The sequence below is a fragment of the Schistocerca serialis genome, chromosome 4, assembly GCF_023864345.2.
Source record: "Schistocerca serialis cubense isolate TAMUIC-IGC-003099 chromosome 4, iqSchSeri2.2, whole genome shotgun sequence".
Lineage (NCBI taxonomy): Eukaryota > Metazoa > Arthropoda > Insecta > Orthoptera > Acrididae > Schistocerca > Schistocerca serialis.
Genome location: NC_064641.1, coordinates 156,065,445 through 156,087,949, shown reverse-complemented (window position 1 = coordinate 156,087,949; position 22,505 = coordinate 156,065,445). Strand labels below are relative to the sequence as shown.

Below are 22,505 nucleotides of genomic sequence, written 5' to 3'. Positions count from 1 at the left end.
TGAGGTCATCAGTCCCCTAGAGCGTAGAACTACTTAAACCTAACTAACCTAAGGACATCACACACATCCATGCCCCAGGCAGGATACGAACCTGCGACATAGCGGACGCGCAGTTCCAGACTGTAGCGTCTAGAACCGCTCGGCCACTCCGGCCGGCCAGAAAGAGAATCTCCTAGGATGCTTAGCACAGGTGAATTTGTAAAGGAATAGACAAACTGGTGGCTTAATAGGAAGTGAATAGGGGTGCACCAACTTACTTCTCAATAGTTCAACTTTATTTGTAGAGATGTCTTCACAGTGGCTCGGCAAATCAATGGGCACACCCTACCATTCTACACGTTAGTACTCCCCAGAAATTCCGAGTTGTACAGAGCCTTACCGACAGCATTTTTATATCATCTTTCGTGACATGAATGGCTGGGCAAATGAGAGCAGGAGATTTTGACATACTATGTCCCGTCTGTCGCACATTATGTCAACGCGAAACACCCTGATGGTTTTCATAGCAAACAAAGTCCGCCCCAGTAGCTGAGTGGTCAGCGTGACGGATTGCCGTCCTCTGGGCCCGGGTTCGATTCCCGGCTGGGTCGGAGATTTTCTCCGCTCAGGGACTGGGTGTTGTGTTGTGTTCATCATCATTTCATCCCCATCCGGCGTGCAGGTCGCCCAATGTGGCGCCGAATGTAATAAGACCTGCGATATGGCGGCCGGACCTGCCCCGCGAGGGGCCTCCCGGCCAATGACGCCAAACGCTCATCATCATCATAGCAAACAAAATGATGTTAAGAATGAAAATTTGTTTTTGCTATTGATGCAGAGTCGATATAAAATACTTGCGCGATATTCTGTTCGAAGATCTTCGTTGACGGTGACTGCGAAACATGAAGACTTTGAGTACGATATTTCCAGTACTTTGAATATTTTGTTTGTAATGAGAATCAAAAAGCATGAGCATCGTTATGTAGTCTTCTTCACCGACAAATTAAAGCAATGCAGTTTCATAAATGCTACACAAAGGGCTCAATGGAGAAATAATTTGTTGGACAAGTCTCGTGTGTTTGTGTTTGTGTGTGTGTGTGTGTGTGTGTGTGTGTGTGTCGGCGGGAGAGAGGGAGAGGGAGGGAGAGGGAGAGAGAGAGAGAGAGAGAGAGAGAGAGAGACCACAGAACCTGCATTTAACGAAGGACAACAGTTGTAGAGGGTTAAGCGTTGCGACGCAGTCCTCAATGAGCGAATCGTCAATCTTTGAAGAGCATCTCCTCACTGAACGGCGTGACATTTACTGACAAAAACGCGGACCATCAAGATGATTGCTGTGCTTGTATATCCTAAACCTCTTCTGAACCAATAAGGAAACGGTCAGTTCCACCATGCAAAATACACACTTAACCATTACAAATATTTTTGGTGTTAAGCTTCCAGATATCTCCCGCTTAGAAACTAAGTAGTTCACAACAACGTTTCGTAAATTCACTGAAGATTGTTAAAGGTTGGATGAATCGCTTCCGTGCACGCAAAGAGCTGCTGGGTACCGGAAGTTTCTAGGTTATAATTCTTCTGTGTCCATGGACGACTTCCTCTTGATGTCTCCCATTATTGGCGATATCTATGAGTGGTGCACAACAATAACGAAGGTATAGCGCAGTCTACGACGCTACGGACAGACCTTGCGGGAAACGGCAAGGGGTATCAAACACTTGAACATATCCAACAGCTTTATAAGGCCACATGTTTCAGTGGAAAACTACTATTAACCCTATTCTTAATGACTCCAGTTTCGCCTTCACAGTATCAACGACGTACCGTAAATCCGATTGATGCTTTCTACAGTTTCAATGTTCGCTCCCAACTGCAATTCTTTCTCCACCTTCATTTAACGATAGGCTATATTTGAGTGAAATTTCAAACTTGTTTAAAAACTATTAACATGAAAGTGAAGTAGTTTGCATGATAACGATATCTGTTTAATGTTATTAAAGAATTTCTTAATGCATATACAGTAATAAAACTTTTCTACCTTAGGTTACACAACTGCTTCTTTGAAATTGTCTAACAGTAGCCTATAGAAAAGTACTATTAAAATAAGATACCGTTATACACGCCACTATCAAATAAGTTAATTGCATCCGATGCAAACTCACTGCACATCCCAATTTGACATTCTTGAGACATTTGATTTCTGGCAGAAAAATGCGCGACTATAAACAACGTAATGATGCGGAAAAAAAACTGTAATAAGTTTTATATCATACACAAGCTATCGCACTGCATTAATCGTATGTTACTTGGTTCAAAGAAGCAACAGTTTTTAACATTACAAACGCTGAATTTGTGTACAATTTTTTAAGACTCCTGCACTTCAGAGTCATTCCTACGAAACTACTAGATTATGCTAGCACGAAGCGTCCTTAAGACAGGCTTCTACTTGACGTATATTTTGGGAAGTTGTAATCTATGCATACAACGAGTATTGTACAGCGCAAATTCCGAAAGCAAACCATTACAGGTACGCCCCAGCTGCAGAATGCGAATGGTATATGGATACTATTAGTTTGAGAGACAAGTGTGACTTTCTTACTTGTGGAGCAGGACAAATAACACGTAATTATAATGTTTGGACACTTATGTTATAGAAAGATATGTGCGAAATCACACAAGCAAAGTAAACATTTTACTCATGACAGATGTAGAACTCACCTTCAAGCTCCACAACTTTCCCTGCTCGTTTCAGCGCCTTCACTGCCTCATCGTGAGTGGCTTCCCGCAGATCTTCTCCATTCACTGACAGAATCGCGTCTCCTACGTACAGTTGTTCTGTCTGATCGGCGGCCATGCCTTTAAATATTTTTGAGATCAAGATGGGCATTTTATTTTCTTTTCCGCCTTTTATAGAAATTCCTAGTCCATTGTTATCCGATTTCACTACTCTAACAAGTCTCTTCTGGTTAGCTACAGCCTCTGGGACATCAACTGCATCTAACAAGCCGCCAGTGTTATCAATATTATTGTTGTTGTTGTTGTTATTTAGACTTCCATTTAAAGTAGTTGAATTTTCGTAGCTCTCGTCTAGGCTGATACTGAGATAATCGTCTTCCAGTGTCACAAATACGCGGTACCACTGTCCCCTAACATGCGTCTCTAGCACTCCTGACCGGCCGTAGCCAACACCTGCCATCTCAACCATGGTGAACAAAACCCACTAAATTGTCAGAACATAACCTTAAAAACACGATACGCCAAATTTTCGGTGATTTATAATGCACAGAATTCGATCTGCTGTGGTGTGGTCAATATTTACAATGAGTACTTTTAATCACCCGATGTATTTCAATTAACAACAATGTTTACTATTAGCAGCAAATGCCACACACCGCGTGCTTCTAAGCTTCCACAAAGTCACGCTGTAACCAGTACGCACACGACTGACAACACTTCTGCAACTGATTCCATAACAAAATACACAGCCAACGTTGCCAACCGATCTGACAAAAACGTAAACAACGATATTCCTTTAGTCGCTGATTACCTTTTGTAGTTTGACGCCGGATTTCTGCATTGAGGTATAAAATTGTACAGCATATATTGTTTCGTTACATTTACTAAATAAATTGTATTAATTACTGTTTATCTTTGAAAAGCCAGAGCTGATTTATATTTTACAATATATCTTATTATCAAACAAATTATAAATGTGGAATCAAATTATTTGTATAATTTTGTTTCTCATATCATTCTAATAATTTTAATAACTTAGGGTGATTTGATGTAATTTAGACGCAGCGCTTGTCACAGGAAAAGGATATAGTTGGCTAACCTGTCCGTTTGACAAATGACAATGTGAGTTATTATCGCTGGTGTTGGGTGTGGGTTATGAGGAACAACAAAATTATCCGTTCATCGTGGTAGGGATTGCTTTAGTGTTGCAATACGTGATTTATTTTGTGAACAGGCTTAAGTCACAAGAGAAAATGGATGAAACAGACTACGAATCATCAGTATCTTCTTACGATGAGGAAGATGAGCGTCTGCGACCTTTATCTTCGTTGGTTCAGACGGTTCCACGTCCTGTGATAGACATCGACACCAGAAGTAATTTTTAACGTATTGTCTTTAAATTAGATACAGATAGTTTTTCTACTTTTTCTGAATGTTTCTCATATTCTATATAGAAAATATTACTCTAACATTAAACGCTCGATATCTGTTGGAGCGCGAATAGTTTAGCCTAGTTTACTTCTGTGTATAGATATGTCAGGTTGCCAGTTTTTATACAGAATAAACACAATGACTAAAACATTTACAGCTGATGCAAAAAATTAATATTGTAGTAATACTTAATAATGATAAACACCAAGAACCTGCATTAATTTACACACAGTTTTGCAGGTATCAGGAAAACGGGCAAAGTTACGTATTATACCTTACTGCAGGAAAGTACTAATACATTTTAAAAATCGTATTTAGACTAATATGTAGCATCAGACACCAAGTTTTTCCACTTGGTCTATACATTCTTGTCGTCCATCTTTTTAGAACTACACTTGGTATTAGTTTTTTTCCCTCCTCAGGAAGTTAGTTTCCACATGAAGCAGTCTCTTAGACAGTTTCCAATTTTAAATTTACCTTTGTTTTATGAATTTGCCTCTCACATTTTACATACCTTAAAAATGTTCGTTTCCTTTGGAAGATGCTCAGTTGCTTTATGCTATGCATGCTTAACTGTGCCTCTCTAGTATAAGCTTCTGAAGTTCTAGGTTCCCTGTCATTTTCAGCCATTTGTGACAGATATGGTAATTTTTGTAGTTATCGTGTTGTTACAAAAATCTCTTAAGAGGTGCTGCTGGGGTTGGATACCAGACCAATCCCAGGATTATTATCTCTCACTTAGCAATCCTTTCACTTCTGACAGTGTTTGTTGATGTGAACAATGCTGAGTTGCACTGTGGCTAGGCATACCATCTCAAACAGGACTGTGTGTCGTAAAGCACTGTGGTGTTCAAAGCACTTACTGGATTGATGACTGCTTTACTTTTCTACTGGTCACCAATAGAAGTATTGTTTCGTATATATGCAGACTTGGTACAGTTAATGTATTAATACTTTATATTTTTTTGCATAGTTTTCGTGGTGTTAGGTTCGCTATGCATTGGATGGATTTCTTATGAAAGTTTAAAATTCTCTGACTATGTACATCTGTTCCTGCTCCCCATATCAGTATACAGTACAGTTTGCATCAGAAGATAAGTCTGTAGTACATTTTTAGCAGAGTATCTGTTTCCACTGTATAACACATTTTCTTCATTAAGGATGTATTGCCGCGCGGGGTAGCCAGGCGGTCTGTGGCTCCTTGCCATGGTTCGGGCAGCTCCCCCCCCCCCCCCTCCCCAATTGCAAGTTGAAGTTCTCCTTCGGGTATGGGTGTATGTGTTGTCCTTAGCATAAGTTAGTTTAAGTAGTGTGTCAGCCTAGGGACCAATGACGTCAGCAGTTTGGTTCCATAGGAACTTACCACAAATTTTCAATTTCCAAGAATGTATTTTTACATAATTTTGAGCTTATCTGTGTGATTTTCCAGTGTCAGAAATTTTTCCTTATGTATCCTCAGAAAATCTATTACATTTTGCTACTTCTAGGTCTGCATCCCCAATGCTCAAAATAAAATCCTCTGATCTGATAGCTCTGTTTGTTTAAAATGTTGTACTGCTACATGTTATTTCTTGTTGTTAATAGATTGTTTTCCCTAAAATACCTTTTTTACCATTTGCATGTTCTCACTAGTTCTCCTTTCCAAGTTTTTTACTGAATCACTACATACTAATAAAATTGTTGTTGGCAAACATAATAACTTCTTTATTTACAGCAGTGGCCATGTCACTTGTATATAAGACAAAGAGCAGAAGTGTTAGTACTGACCTCTAAGCTACTCCAGACATTTTTCTTTGTATATATGGATTTTTGTTCTATTTTAGCTCACTGCTACCTGTTTTCAAATGAGGATTTTATAATGTTCACAGCCTTTCCTCTTCTGCCATAGCAGTGTAGTTTCTCAAGAAGAATTGTATGACAGACACAATCAAAAACTTCACATAAGTTTCAGTTTGTACCAGATACTTAGCTCAGTTCAGTCATGGCCTCAACTATATGAATGATCTTTACCATTGCGATCTTTGTGGGATCTCCCTTTTCTGAACCCGTATTGTGCTTGATTTAAGATACCTTGTTTCTGTGTGAAGTTTATCGGCCTGTCTTTAATCACTATTTCTGCTGTTTCAGACAGAACAGTCAATTCAGGTCTACAGTTTCTGGATCTCCTTTATCCATTCCTTTAAATGCTGGCACTAACATCTGGGCCGTTCACATCTGCCTGCTTCTCAACACGGTGGCCACCCGTGTTTCAAGCATATTCAAGATGGCAGTCACAAGATAGCTCATAATGCCCGCAAACAAACTTTAGCAACATGTGAAATATTTCACTCGACCAATAAAATGAAACTAACAGGATAACTGCGAGAATTGGAGGTTTGCCAGTGGGACAAACTAAATATATTACAATAAGAATAATGTTGTCATTCCAACACTAACACAAAACAAAAACGCATACATGAAATCCTTGAGAATAAATGAAACAAAACAACATACAATTGTAATTGAATATTTAATTTGATCTATATATAACTCAAAGATGATGATGATGATGATGATGATAATAGGAGACCCCCTACCATCCTCCCTCACAATCATAAAAACGGATATCACAAATTTCACGTCATCTATATAGATCACACAGTCAGGGATCCAAGAACCCACACACAGCTCAAACCTGCCATCGCAAATTTTGCTTTAGTTGTACAGCTCAAACAAAGCCCATGATACCACCAACCCATATGTAGCAAAACTATTATCAAAAAGTAATGAGACCTAAATAACTGCAATGATACCCACCACTGTAAACTACTAAATATAAACTTCAGCTACATATGCAAACCAAAAAAAACCATAAAAAATTACTCCAACACACATTTCGATACACACCTCTGAAAGGAAATTACAAACGTGAGAAAATTCACAATAATTCTTACAATAAAGGCCAAAAATAAGTAAAAAAAAATAGTTACCACCTGGTCAAGTAACAAATAAATGTAGACACGTGCATACGCATGTGCCCCCTTCACCCCCCCCCCCTCCCAACACGCGCGCGCGCGCGCGCACACACACACACACACACACACACACACACACACACACACACACACACACACACACACACTCTCACTCTCTCTCTCTCTCTCTCTCTCTCTCTCTCTAGAGAAATTTAATTGTGGATGCCACATGGTCCCCCATGGTAGCAACCAACAGACAACCTAGTAAATTTTGTTGAAAGCTCCATATCTAGTACCAAATGAAATACCAAGGAAATAACTGTCAGATAATGAGCAACACAACAAACTAATAATTTCGAAACCACAAACAAAACAGAAGCCAGTAACTTCTTCTTTCGCTAATGCCTTTATCACACATTGGACGCAGGGTCGGCAGGGTTATGTATGGATTTGGCATGGTTAAGTTACGGGGTGGCCGGATATCCTTCCTGCTGCCACCCCATACCCCCCGGGACGGAATTAGTGTACCCCAGCTGTCTGCATGTAGTGTAAATCGTGAAATAGTGTGAATGTGTTTCAAATGTCTGTGAGTCGTGTAACTGAGGTGGGACGTGGGGACCAGCCCGGTATTCACCTAGCAGGTTGTGGGAAAGTGCCTAAAAACCACATCCAGGCTGGCCGGCACAGCGGCCACCATCGTTAATCCGCCGGACGGATTCGATCCGTGGCCGCGGCGCGTCTACCTGAGTCCAGGAAGCAGTGCGTTAGCGCTCTCGGCTATCCTGGCGGGTAAAACAGAAGCCAGTAACTAACAACATTAAAATAGTTCACTGACAAGATAACAAAAACAAACATCCAAAACACAGCATTCAGTCCAGTGCCACACTAACATTACTCACAGTCAATGTAGAAACATAAACATTCCACACTAGAGTGCACCACCACTCTTAACACCCTCTCTACAAACACAGTTGTGATGTCACGCAGCACAAGTGCCTAAAAGGCCAAAGCCGAGAAGTGGGCAAACTGTTGACCCAAGTGTATCACCATTTTGTGTGGTTATGCCAACCAGGTCCCCTCCTTTTTTTATTTTTTAGTGTGGCAGTTATTTTTGAAACTTGGTCTGCAGGGAGTAAGTTTTCCATGATCTTCGGTACTGCACGGGTTTGTTGCTGCAGTTTCTCTGCTACAGTTATATGATGCTGACTGATGCTATTACACACTTGTTTGGATCTGTCTCTTCTTTCTACTCCTTTGTGAGTATGGTTTTAAACGTGGCTGTTTCTCAGCAGCAACTGTATGTAATTTTCAAACATAATAATTATACAGCCAGCTGGTTGCAAATAACTACTTGGTACAGTGACCTATTTGGCACCTACTAAGAGTGTCTTCATCATAATGAAATTTCGAGAAACAGTAAAATTACACTGCTTTCTCACAATGGTCGGAATTTAGAGCAGCTATGCTCAAGTCAAAAATAAAATAACACACATTCCAGCCTTGTCACATGTGCCTAGCTAGTAACATCAGAATGTTGTCCTAGCTAGGCATATGTCTCAAGGCTGGAAAATGTTTTGTTTTATTTTTGACTTGAGCATAACTGCTCTAAATTCTGACCATTGCTTTGTCACAATGTAATTTTACGATTTCTCAAAATTTCATTCTGGTCAAGACACTTTTAAGAGGTGCTGAAACGTAGGTCAGTGTACTAAACAGTTATTTTCAATTGGTTGGGTGTAAAATTCCTTTATCAGTATTAGATTTGTATCCCTTAAGACACGTGACTCTTGTCAGTTTTAATTTGTATAATTTCAGACAGTTTCATAGATAGAAGTAGTTTGTATTTTTACTTTTTGGTTGATGGCCTTCGCTATTCTCAACATTGTAGTACATGCTTTCTTCTTGTACATATGTAAGGCTCAAGGCAGGTATGTCCTTTATGTATCTGGTAATTTTTGTAAGGGACAGTCACTTTATTTCCTTCTTTTTTTTTTTAAAAAAAAAAAAAAAAATTCCATTCTGATCCATTTCGTGTTTGGTTTACAAAAAAATAATTCTGCGTACTTTAAGATGCAGTAGTACCTTAATGTGGTGTCTTAATATTTCAGATTTACAGCTCGTTTGCACATTGTCTTCTACATAAATGTCGCCCTATTTTTCTACTTTTAGCAAAATTTGTAACCTACTCAAATTATCAAGTTTGTTGTTAAATAAGCTTACTCATAACCAACCATTCAGCCACTATGTTGTCCTCATCAGTTCTATTATCACACAGTTCAGTTATTTGTCGAAACTGGTCTGAAACAACTGTATTCACAACTGAATGTTTTGTATAACTGTAGGTATATATGGTCTGTTAACCTGCCTGATGTTCCTATACATCTTACTGGATTTTCACATGAAACTGGACATTGTATGTTCTCATAATGTAATGAAAACTTATTGTGTAGCAATTGTCTTTCAGCATATCTATATTTTTGTGCTATTGTGTCAAAAGTGTATTTCTTCATGATTTTGTACTGTAGTATATCAACTACCAGTTGAGGTTATTGATTGACATATCACTACTAAAATGCATTTTTCCCCCAGAAGTCTATTTTTACTGCTGCTTCTTTAAAGCAAAATGTTTGAGATCTGTTGTGGAGTACAGTCACCTACGTAACTGGCAACACGGATTGCTACTCCCCCACGTTTTTGTGTCGCATTAGACAGAAAATCTTTAATTCTCTCTCCTGTAAACCATTCTCTGTTTGTATGAAAATATTGGGTACTTCACCACCTAATAATACTTGAAATTCTTCTCACTTTTTAGATGCAAATTGGACATTTTGATGCATTGTTTTTAAATAGAATTTGTGGCTCAATTTGTTTGATTCCCCCCCCCCCCCCCCCCCCCCCAAAACTTCTGGATACCAAAGATTTGGCTCTTCTGTGTGGGCTTCCCATTCCTGATGCTTTTTTCACGGGTACAGCTGTCAGAAAAGCTGCTGCTGGTGTTTGCTCTACTGCTTGTGACACTGATAGTTGTTCATCATCTTCCCGAACTGCTGCTGATACTAGTGATGATGTTGCTAGTGATCGTTTCACATGCTGATACCGATGTAACTTCTTCCTCATGTGATGTAGCTAGATATGCAGCTTCCTCATATGCCGTTAATGGATCACTACCTTCTTCCAGAATTGGCAGTGAGCCTGTTGCAGGCAGTGTAATTTTTACGTGGCTGTTGACTCCTGTAGTATTTATTACATGGAAAATTTCTTTGGACGAGATAGTGTATCTTTCAACTAATGAAACAAGAGTCCGTTCAAAATGCACCAGTTACTCTCACCTGTAGTTATATATGGACACAATTTGCCTTTCTGCATTCCTCATGTCTTGAACACTGTTAATACTTAATGTTATGGAAATTTTTAACAATAATGAATCTTCAATTTTCTTTGTATAAATGTTTATAATAGTGCTTCACTTCTGGGGCAATAAACTTGCTCTTCACCATAATTGGGATTTAAAGATCCACTAATAACTAAATACAGGGTGTCCCTCCCGCCCCGCCCCCCCCTCCCCCCTCCTCCCCCAGGTGATTGGTATAATGCGTCCCACTACGGAATTCATCTCCTCTGTCAACCCGACCTGGTACGGATCCCACACTGATAAGCAATACTCAAGTATAGGTCGAACGAGTGTTTTGTAAGCCACCTCTTTTGTTGATGAACTAAATTTTCTAAGGACTCTCCCAATGAATCTCAACCTGGCACCCGCCTTACCAACAATTAATTTTATATGATTATTCCACTTCAAATCGTTCCGCACGCATACTCTGATATTTTACAGAAGTAACTGCTACCAGTGTTTGTTCCGCTATCATATAATCATACAATAAAGGATCCTTCTTTCTACGTATTAGCAATGCATTACATTTATCTATGTTAAGGGTCAGTTGCCACTCCCTGCACCAAGTGCCTATCCGCTGCAGATCTTCCTGCATTTCGCTGCAATTTTCTAATGCTGCAACTTCTGTATACTACAGCATCGTCCACAAAAAGCCGCATGGAACTTTAGACACTATCTACTAGGTCATTTATATATATTGTGAAAAGCAATGGCCCCATAACACTCACCTGTGGCACGCCGGAGGTTTAACGTCTGTAGACGTCTCTCCATTGATAACAACATGCTGTGTTCTGTTTGCTAAAATTCTTCAATCCAGCCACACAGCTGGTCTGATATTCCGTAGGCTCTTACTTTATCAGGCGACAGTGCGGAACTGTATCGAACGCCTTCCGGAAGTCAAGAAAAATAGCATCTACCTGGGAGCCTGTATCTAATATTTTCTGGGTCTCATGAACAAATAAAGCGAGTTGGGTCTCACACGATCGCTGTTTTTGGAATCCATGTTGATTCCTACAGAGTAGATTCTGGGTTCCCAGAAATGACATGATACGCGAGCAAAAAAACATGTTCTAAAATTCTACATCAGATTGATGTCAGAGATATAGGCCTATAGTTTTGCGCATCTGCTCGACGACCCTTCTTGAAAATTGGGACTACCTGTGCTCTTTTCCAATCATTTGGAACCTTCCGTTCCTCTAGAGACTTGCAGTACACAGCTGTTAGAAGGGGGGCAAGTTCTTTCACGTTCTCTGTGTAGAATCGAATTGGTATCCCGTCAGGTCCAGTGGACCTTCCTCTGTTGAGTGTTTCCTGTTGCTTTTCTATTCCCTGGACACTTATTTCGATGTCAATCATTTTTTCGTTTGTGCGAGGATTTAGAGAAGGAACTGCAGTGCAGTCTTCCTCTGTGAAACAGCTGTGGAAAAAGAGGTTTAGTATTTCAGCTTTACGCGTGTCATCCTCTGTTTCAATGCCATCATCATCCCAGAGTGTCTGGATATGCTAATTCTGAGCCGCTTACTGATTTAACGTAAGACCAGAACTTCCTAGGATTTTCTATCAAGTCGGTACATAGAATTTGACTTTAGAGTTCACTGAACGCTTCACGCATAGCCCTCTTTACGCTAACTTTGACATCATTTAGCTTCTGTTTGTCTGAGAGGTTTGGCTGTGTTTAAACTTGCAGTGAAGCTCTCTTTGCTTTCGCAGTAGTTTCCTAACTTTGTTGTTGAACCTCGGTGGGTTTTTACTCGGCACATACCTGTCTAAACCCATTTTACAATTGCCTTGAACTTTCTCCATAAACACTCAACATTGTCAGTGTCGGAATAGAAATTTTCGTTTTGATCTGTTAGATAGTCTGAAATCTGCCTTCTATTACTCTTGCTAAACAGATAAACCTTCCTCCCCTTTTTATATTCTTATTTACCTCCATGTTCAGGGATGCTGCAACGGCCTTATGATCACTGATTCCCTGTTCTGCGCTTACAGTCGAGAAGTTCGGGTCTGTTTGTTATCAGTAGGTCCAAGACGTTGTCTCCACGAGTCGGTTCTCTGTGTAATTGCTAGAGATAATTTTTCGGATAGTGCACTCAGTATAATGTCACTCGATGCTCTGTCCCTACCATCCGTCCTAAACTTCTGAGTGTCCCAGTCTATATCTGGTAAATTGAAATCTCCACTAAGACTATAACATGCTGAGAAAATTTATGTGAAATGTATTCCAGATTTTCTCTCAGTTGTTCTGCCACTAATGCTGCTGGGTCCGGAGGTCGGTAAAAGGAGCCAATTATTAACCCAGCTCGGTTGTTGAGTGTAACCTCCACCCATAATAATTCACAGGAACTATCCACTTCCACTTCACTACAGGATAAATTACTACTAACAGCGACAAACGCCCAACCACCAGTTGCATGCAAGCTATCCTTTCTAAACACCGTCTGTACCTTTGTAAAAATTTCGGCAGAATTTATCTCTGGCTTCAGCCAGCTTTCCGTACCTATAACGATTTCAGCTTCGGTGCTTTCTATCAGCGCTTGAAGTTCCAGTACTTTACCAACGCAGCTTTGACGGTTTACAATTACAATACCGATTGCTGCTTGGTCCCCGCATGTCCTGACTTTGCCCGCACCCTTTGAGGCTGTTGCCCTTTCTGTACTTGCCCGAGGCCATCTAACCTAAAAAACTGTGCAGTCCACACCACACAACCCCTGCTACCCGTGTAGTCGCCTGCTGTGTGTAGTGGACTCCTGACCTATCCAGTGGAACCCAAAACCCCCCCACCCTATGGCGCAAGTCGAGGAATCTGCAGCCCACACGGTTGCAGAACTGTCTCGGCCTCTGATTCAGACCCTCCACTCGGCTCTGTACCAAAGGTCTGCAGTCAGTCCTGTCGACGATGCTGCAGGATGGTGAGCTCTGCTTTCATCCCGCTAGCGAGACTGGCAGTCTTCACCAAATCAGATAGCCACCGGAAGCAAGAGAGGATTTCCTCCGATCCATAGCGACACACATCATTGGTGCCGACATGAGCGACCACCTACAGATGGGTGCACCCTGTACCCTTCACGGCATCCGGAAGGACCCTTTCCACATCTGGAATGACCCCCCCCCCCTCCCCCCCCCCCCCCCCCCCCCCCCCCCCCCCCGTATGCACACGGAGTGCGCATTGGTTTTCTTCCCCTCTCTTGCTGCCATATCCCTAAGGGGTCACATTACGCGCCTGACGTTGGAGCTCCCAACTACCAGTAAGCCCACCCTCTGCGACCGCCTGGATCTTGCAGACTGAGGGGCAACCTCTGGAACAGGACAAGCAGCCATGTCCGGCCGAAGATCAGTATCAGCCAGACAGAGCCTGAAACCGGTTCATCAGACAAACTGGAGAGGCCTCCCATTCCAGTCCTCCGGGATGTCTTTCGCCCCCCCTGCCACACCTCGAGACGACCTCCCACTCTACCACGGGTGAGGGGTCAGCCTCAATGTGGGCAGTATCCCAGGCAGCCACAGCCGTAGTCCGATCGGGGGATGTGTGGGACTAGCTGGCCGACCCCGACAAACCCCCATCCGGACCCCCACAGTGATGCCCATTGGCAACAGCCTCAAGCTGTGTGACCGAAGCCAACACTGCCTGAAACTGGGAGCGAAGGGATGCAAACTCAGCCCGCATCCGAAAACAGCAGTCGCAGTCCCTCTCCATGCTAAATACTGTTGTGCAAAGAACGTCTGAACTAATCTACAGAGAGCACAAACAATTTGACACAAAATTGAAACGGTTATTAAAATAAAAGATTGCCTAGTAAATGCAGTAATGCTGCTACTTGCGCACTGCTGACACACTGCTCGGCGGCAGAAGGAGACTATGCGATTTTACACTATTCAGGTACTAAAATGCGATGCTACAACTTTCAAATACTATAATACGCCCGAAATTTATGAATTAAACAATGCAAGTACTCAAAACACGCAAAGAAATTAAGAATTAAACTATGTAACAAATAAGTGAGCTAAGAGTACACGACTTGATGCTGGCAGCTGCTTATCCAACGGTGGCAGGGAGCACACTGGCCGCTTGGAACAAAAACAGAAGACAGATGACTACGCGAATTTACACTGTTCAGGTACTAAAACGCGATGCTACAACTCTCAAATGCTATAATACAGCCGAAATTTATAAATTAAACAATGCAAGTGGAAATTGTAAAAGCATTACCATTCCATTCACAGTAATACAAATCGAATAAGGGTACATGAGATTGCTCATGTTTCTTTCTTGTATGTGATTAAGTGTGTTCTGTTGTCACTTTCTTTAGTATTACTTCTCTCTTAACCTTTTATCAGATACAGTGACTGCAGTACTTACAGACGAATAGACTGAGTGGAATGATTTATTCAGTTTACTATTAATAGCTTGTAAAGGATCTTGTATCCCAACAGTCAGATATCGACGACTGAAGGGGGCTGGTGGTTAGCTGTGTGTCAGTGATGGTTAATTGTTTTAAAAATCATGTAATACAGAAGTGGAAGGCGGGGGGGGGGGGGGGGGGGGGGGGGGGGGAAGTGTTTCCAATGGAACAGATGTTGATGCAGCAACTGGATTGTTGTTAGAGATGGTTTGGATTGTATGACACCAGTTGTGTCTGTAATATAACTGGGTAGACAAAAAAATCTACTCTCCAGTGGCAGCAGGAGAAGACGCACAAAAAAGTGAAGGAAATGTGCCAGCTTTTGAAGCAAATGGCCCCTTCTCCTTGTAGAAAGATTGAAGGTGAAGGAAGAGGGATGAAGGAAAAGGACTGGTGAGGTCTATGAAATAGTAAGAATTCAAAAAAGTTGCTTTGGAACCCAGGTCAGGGGAGACTTACTGAATGGGATGAAAAGGAAAGATGGATTTTTGGGGACTGGACTTGAGAACCTTAGAGCTTCGAGAAGGAAGCTTTGAGAAGGAAGATAGAGTAATAAGCAAGAAAGAGATTACTGCCAAAACATTGTGACGAGTTAAGAGCAGAAAGCTAAGTGTGTTATATGTGTAGACAGGAAGAGGGTGAGGATAAATAGATAGGCCTAGGTCAGAAAATAAAACATACAGAAAGCTAAAGAGAGCGAAGAAAAGAATAGTTATTGAAAAGAAATAATGAGACTGAAGAAGTAAATGTAAATTAAAGCCAGGGGAGAGGCAGGAACCAAGACATGTTGTAATTCCAGTTCCCACTTGTGTTTTAAGAAACTAGTTTTAGGGAAGAAATTCCAGTTGGTACATATTGTAAAGCAGGCACAAAGGTCAGGACTTTTGAGTTGTAGAATGTAGAGCATGTTCTGCAACAGGACAATGCATGTTGCCAGTATACACTATCTGTCTATGCTCTTAGTGACTTGGTGGTAGTCATACCAATGTAAAAGGCCGAGCAATATTTATGTAACAGCTGGTACACTGCGTGTCATTTCACAGGACTTGTATAGGTTGTGGTAGGAGGGTGCATAGTGCAAGTCTTACAGTTGGAAGGATCACAGGGGTAGGAGCAATTGAGTAGGGAAATGGGTGCAGGAGCAGCTTGGTGTCTGACCAGGATATTACAGAGATTTTTTTTTTTTTGGGGGGGGGGGGGGGGGGATGGAGAAAGAGCTATTCTTGATGTGTGAAAAAGATCAGACAGAATGGATGTCATTTCAGGGCTTGATTTTAGGAAGTCATATCCTTGTTAAAATAGCTGATTGATATATTTGATGTCATGACAGTACTGAGTGACAAGCGATGTTCTCCTGAGTTGCTTCTTTCTTTCTCTTTCTTTTTTTTGTTTTGGGATCATCAGTAATAGAACTGGATGTGATAGCTGGGGAAATCTGCTTTTGAATAAGGCCACTGTGGTAATAATATGCTGTAAAGGCTGAGGTGAGAATGATGGTGTATCGCTATAAAGAGTCTGCTTCTGGACAAATATGTTTGCCTCAAATGCAGGGTTGTATGGGAGGAGACATTTGACATGGAAAAGATGGCAACTGCCAGAATGTAACTACTGTTGTTATTAGGTTTAATGTGAAAAGAAGTGTTTAGCTTATAACACTACAGTCTGCTACTGCTATACCATAACCTCGAAACTGGAGACAGTTTGCAAACAGAATTATTATGTTAAAGTAATTATGGTATAACGCAACAGAGCAGTGTTACCCTCCGAGAGGAATTTTGCTAGGTTGACCATGCTGTACCTAATGGGACTGCCTTATCGAAAATGAAAGTCAGAATTACGTAAATATTTGAACAGTACAAACAAAATTTTGCCTATCTGTACTGTTCAACTGATAAAGAAAACGGTTGCCAGCCTAACTAGGCAAGAGAATGATTAACATTCTCATTTAAGAAAATAGTTATTAGTAATTTTAACGAATAAACACAACCTATACTTTGTCACACGCAAGTGCAATGAACTCTGACACATACATATGTTTACGGTAAGATTGAAACTAACAGTTAGAGCAGCAGAAACTATTTGCAAAATTATAAGAGATACCGAAACACCCTATTACTTTCAGGCTTTAAAGAAATTATGGTTTTTTATAATTAGTGGTCTTTCCATTACTAATTACCCAGCATTAATACAATGGACAAACTGTGGATCCTGTTATATTATTAATATGCACTTCCTATACACAAGAGATACATACACTTAACAAACATGAGTATATAACGTTTCACAACTGCAGTTTTCCACTTTTACTACAGCGAAACACAATGTTGACAAAATTGCAAGAAACTGACTCACCTTTTTGAATTTACTACAGATATCAAGGTGATCATTTGCTAAGCAAAACTTTAGAAACCTCAGTCTTAAGAACTTTTAGTTTTGCAGTTGGCAACAGCACTTTAATAAGCAGTTTTAATAGGAAAATTATTTTCAGCAAACAACATTTACTTTAACTCACTCTCTAGCCACATTAACTTTAACTTTCTTTTTACTAAGTTCAAGGGGCATTAATTAGTATAACATTGGTCATAAATGTTCTTTCAGTAGGGACACTTGGTAATTACTTTAGTTCAAACGAAAAGGAACCTGAGAGATGTTATGATAAAGAGAAAAATCAAGGTAGGTACATAAATTCAGATATAAATTACCTTATATTTGAGCACAATAACACATAACACATTAAGCTGATCCTTCACTGTACATCATTATAGCATTCCGATGCAATGACTGCGCAATATGGTGGCAACTGCATGTTGGTAGGTGGAATCGCAGGTAGAATTGCTGGAATCAGTCATTTCTTGGTGGCGACGACAGATACAAATTCCAGAATAGTTCCAGCTATTTATCCATCCATCCTTCCATCTGAGGCATTGGAAAGCGGCAGGAACAGCCTCTCTCGAAACCAGCACGATATGCAACATTTACATGACAGTGCACAGTTCTGTAGCTCGTCCTCGACTGGTAGCTCGTCCCCGACTGACTATTAGTTCCACGTTTTCTACATAGGCCAACCACAATTTGCGTGCACTACACAGTTCCGTTCCCGAGGGGAACCACTACGCCGTTTACATACAAACTAACTAAGAACCCTAAGTGAGGATCAGCAATTTACATAACAGCAACCAAATGCATTAAATAAAACAAAACATTTACACATATTGACATCTCTACAAAAAATTATTCGCACAAAATTACAATTATATACAGTAAGTTTTGTTCCCTCCAAATGGGACAGAGAGTTTAAATGAAAGATACACTACTTTGCATTGAACCAAACCATGACATCAAAGTTTGTATAAAGAAAGCAGTATACAATTTTGTGTTATCTGTTCAATCAAACATATTTACAGAAGCTCAACGATGTAATATTAAATAAAACAAAAGCAAAATAAATCAGTCGAGTATTAGAGCTATGGTGTTACAAGCTGACCCTTGGTGAAGTTGAAGTCAGTGTCAAGGAAATTGGCTTGGGATTTGGAATAGAACCATGTGAATTTTAATTGGGTGAATGTATTTAGGTTCCAAAAATTTTAACAGGCCAACCTCACTTTGAGTCTATTTTGCAAAGATGTCATCAAAGTATCTAAACCAAACCAGTGGCCGAAGGCTTGCGGATTCCAGGAAAGCCCCCTCTAAGCGACTCGTGAAAAGGTTGGCATAGGAAGCAGTGGAGCCTTCCTTGTTTCCATGGCCGTGCATGTAATCTGTTTGTATGTCTGCTCCTCAAAGCTAAAGTAGTTGTTCATAAGTATAAAGTTGATTGAGGTGAGTAGGAAGGACAACATAGGTTTGGAATCAGATGGACACTGGTGGAGGTAATGTTCAGCAACAGAAAGACCACGAGCATGGGGGATGTTGGTACTGAGGGAGGTGGCGTCAGTGGTGACAAGCAAAGTGTGTGATGGGAGTGGGATGGACACAGATTTCACATCATCTTTGAAATGGTTGTCTTGAATGTAGAAGGGGAGTTTCTGTACTATAGGTTGCAGGCAGGCGTGTGTTCACTGGGTGCTGTGAAGCCAATAACTATGGGATGACCATGGTGATTGGGCTTGTGGAGCTTACGAAGATGGCAAAAGGTGGGAGTGCATTGTTTTGGGAGGAAGGGGGTGATAAGAAGTTCTATGGATTGAGATGTTAGTCCTTGTCAGGGACCTGTGGCTTTAAGGTGGAACAGACGGTAAGTTCGCATCATAGTGATGGGATCTTGATGCCGGATGCTGTAGATAGAAGTCTCTTCGCTGGTGTAGCTTGTGTGTTCCTGTCAGTCAAGTACCACAGTGGTAGATCTTTTGTCTGGCAGGAGGATAATGATGAAGTCATGTGAACTCTCCCTTACTGTCTCTCAAGTACCATTAATGGTAGATCCGTTGTCCACCAGCAGATTAATGATGGCGTCATCTTTATTTACCCTCCTGACACCAGTTTCTCAGAACTCCACAGGTGAAAACTGGTGTTGCAACATGTCACTGGTTCTCACCACCCACCTGGCCTGAATTTACATTAATTTCAGTTTCAGAATTTATTTTCAGTAACTATTCCTTTCTTTGCTCCCTTTTAGTTTCCTATATATTTTATTTTCTGACTTGTCGGTTTTTCGCTGCACCCTCCCACATCTATCACATACAGTGCACTAAGCTTTCTGCTCTTTTTAACTCTTGCATGATGTTTTGTCAGTAATCTCTGCTTTCTTGTTACTCTATCTTCCACCTCTAAGCTCTAAACTTCTGTGTGTGTTTTGTCTTCCACCTGGTGAGTGTATTTTTTTGTCTATCCAATTATAAATTTTCCAAGGACATGTAGGGTGCAATCTTCTTAAGGAGTAAGGAAGGCTTAGGGGTTATCTGGGATTTCGCATTGATTGAGTTGTGGGCAGCTTTAATCTTTATCTTGGGCCATAGTTGTGGATTTTGATGATGTGGGTAAGAGTGGGTGCCAACTGGGTACTATGGCTGGTTAATAGTGTATGATAGATTTGTTGTTATCATTGAAACAAATTTCAATGAAATAAATTTCCAATGTAGCTGAGGAGAATATGTTAGAAATAGTTAAATATTAAGATTTTATGAAACATTGCATTAATTACCTGTTTTCAGTTACAGATAACACAGTACCCACAAGCTCGAGGTCATATTCCCATGTGACCTCTGACATTTTCTGTGAGAGGACAGCATCCAGTTCATCATCAAATCAGCACACTGCTTCAAAGGCTACAGCAGAGAAGAGTCCTGAAATAAGCTCTACATCCTTACAGGATCATCTTTCAGCACAGAACGTTAGTGCAGTTGACATTGATCCAGCAGTAATTATGTATTCAAAACCATTCATGAAGGATGCGTCATGTCAGACAATTGTGACAGGAGACATCTTGTCTTTGAATTTCTTTCAAGGAGATGGTTGCTTGATGGATAGAGAATGGACATCATTTAGTGATGTATTTTCTGTTCTTATGAGAAATGGAAATTCCGATTTGTATATTTGACAGTTGTTTAATCAAAGATAAAAATATTTCTCAGTTTTCACTTTAATGCAATTATGAATGGAGTATTTTTGTGGTAGTTGGGACATGTTGTGACATGTTGAAGATTCCTATATTTTATTGGATATTTAATTTTAAAATTTGAATGATACCGAAAGTCATATTCCTGTTACGTGACTGCCTGTTCGCTAATACTGTCATTATGGCTGTGATTTCGTGAATACAAAGTTTTCTAACTATACTTTTTTACTGTTTATTGTACTGAAATGATTAAAAGTGTATAATTCTTTTGTAAGAGGATTGGGGACAAAAGCATTTTCAGTACATCTGCACTTTCACAAAGTTGTTGTAATTTAGTAGTGTGGTGCAGCATACCATGACCTGTAAGAGGGAAGATTGTGTCTAATATTTTTCTACTTAAATGATTCACAATAAACTGTTAACAAGCACATTTCTCCTGCTTTCATTTTTATGCCTTTTTCTTGGAGAAACCAGTCAACATTTAAACTGACATCAGAAACACCCAGTTTAAGAGAAGATGTATTTTAGGAAAGACAACATATTTTGGGAAACATGGTGTAACATTATAGCCTTTTGTTTTTTCTTAGTTTTATATGAAATCTTGTAAATAATGTTAGTTTAAATTAAGTAAAAAAAATCACTATCAGTAAAATTGAAGCTGTAACAGCAAAAACAATTCAGTAGTGGACTAATTACGCTAAGAAACGAACTATTAGATTTAACAGTTAATAGGCCCCCAGTGGGAAGTACCTTTACCTTCACCATCACCTGGAATCAAGCACTGGCTGCCATTAAACTAAAACAGAAGAAATAAGAACTTCTGATTTATGACTTGATGCAGTGCAGTGCTGAGATTAAATTCAGCTGTTAACACAGGAATGTGTGGCAGCATAGTCATTGCCCACAACACTCACATGGAAGGCCACCCCCCTTGACCCCCACCCCATACCAAGATTCAAGGTGCGCTCTGTAACAGGCCTGCATATGGAGCTAGTGACAGCCATCTATAAAAAGTAGATCACTTCTAAATATCTCTCATATAAATAATTTCACTGTCAATAATTATACGTTTTAACTGGCAACTGTCTCTGGTTGGCTTTTGTAAAGAATTCTACGCAAAGAAAGCCAAATATGATTTAAAAAGAATCCTAGCAAAACTTGACAGCATAAACTTTTGATTCATGTGGAGTGGAATCATAACCATTGTGGTGTCCACCAACAATGAGCGTGTATCTTTTTAGCCATCACTCACAACTCTGTGCCCACTGTCATCAACCTTTGACGGTTCGGTTCCTGGCAGAATGCCCTTTTTTTAACCACATATGTACTAATGTTTGCTGTCAGAGCTGTTGGCTATTTTAGCAAAAAACGCATACGCTGTTGACCGCATTTTACTTTTGATTTATGATAGTGATATGGAGAAGGACAACCATGTGCTCTTCTACACCTCGTGCGGACAACGTATCCTTACCCCCTCCATGCAGACCCCTGGCAATGCACCACTTCATGGGTCTGCAGCACCTCTGCCATCGCCACACTGCCACTCGCCTTTCCTGTGATGCGGCAACAGGTGTCTGTTGACGTTTTCCTTGACTGCTGCCCCAAAATGTGGTTTGCCTTGATTGATAACCTGTAGGACAGCCATTGAACTCTGTCAATACACACTTTGTATGGTTGGTTAGCCACATAAATGACGAATCAGACCTCATTAGCAACCTGCTGCTGAATCTGCTCTCAAAACATAAATATGCAACAGCTCGGTCCTGCAATATCGAGTGCCTGTCGTGTCCTCCTGCTTAATGTAAAACTGCAGGATCATACTTCATCTCAATTATTGTCATCTCCACACCAAGGTAATGCCCAAATGGCTGTCTGATGTTGCACTCTGGACCATATGGCTAGTTAAATTGCGGTCTGCTCTTCAATACATCTCCTGTCTCACAAATTTGATGTTTTACAGGAGAAACTGAGCAGGTGTAAAGTATTATTTGGCATCGCCAGCTCCTCCCTCCAGTAGCACTCATGTGGATTTAGAGGTTGGCAACACGCCTCCAGAC

General features: G+C 40.6%; 1 protein-coding gene across 1 annotated transcript; it reads left to right on the top strand.

The window, feature by feature from the left end:
- Positions 1-3,845: 3,845 nt before the first annotated feature.
- Positions 3,846-20,878, top strand: LOC126474154 (uncharacterized). The gene is made up of 2 exons (XM_050101610.1): positions 3,846-4,089; positions 20,045-20,878. The coding sequence occupies exons 1-2, from the start codon at positions 3,969-3,971 to the stop codon at positions 20,428-20,430; spliced, it is 507 nt and encodes a 168-aa protein (XP_049957567.1). The 5' UTR covers positions 3,846-3,968; the 3' UTR covers positions 20,431-20,878.
- Positions 20,879-22,505: the final 1,627 nt, after the last annotated feature.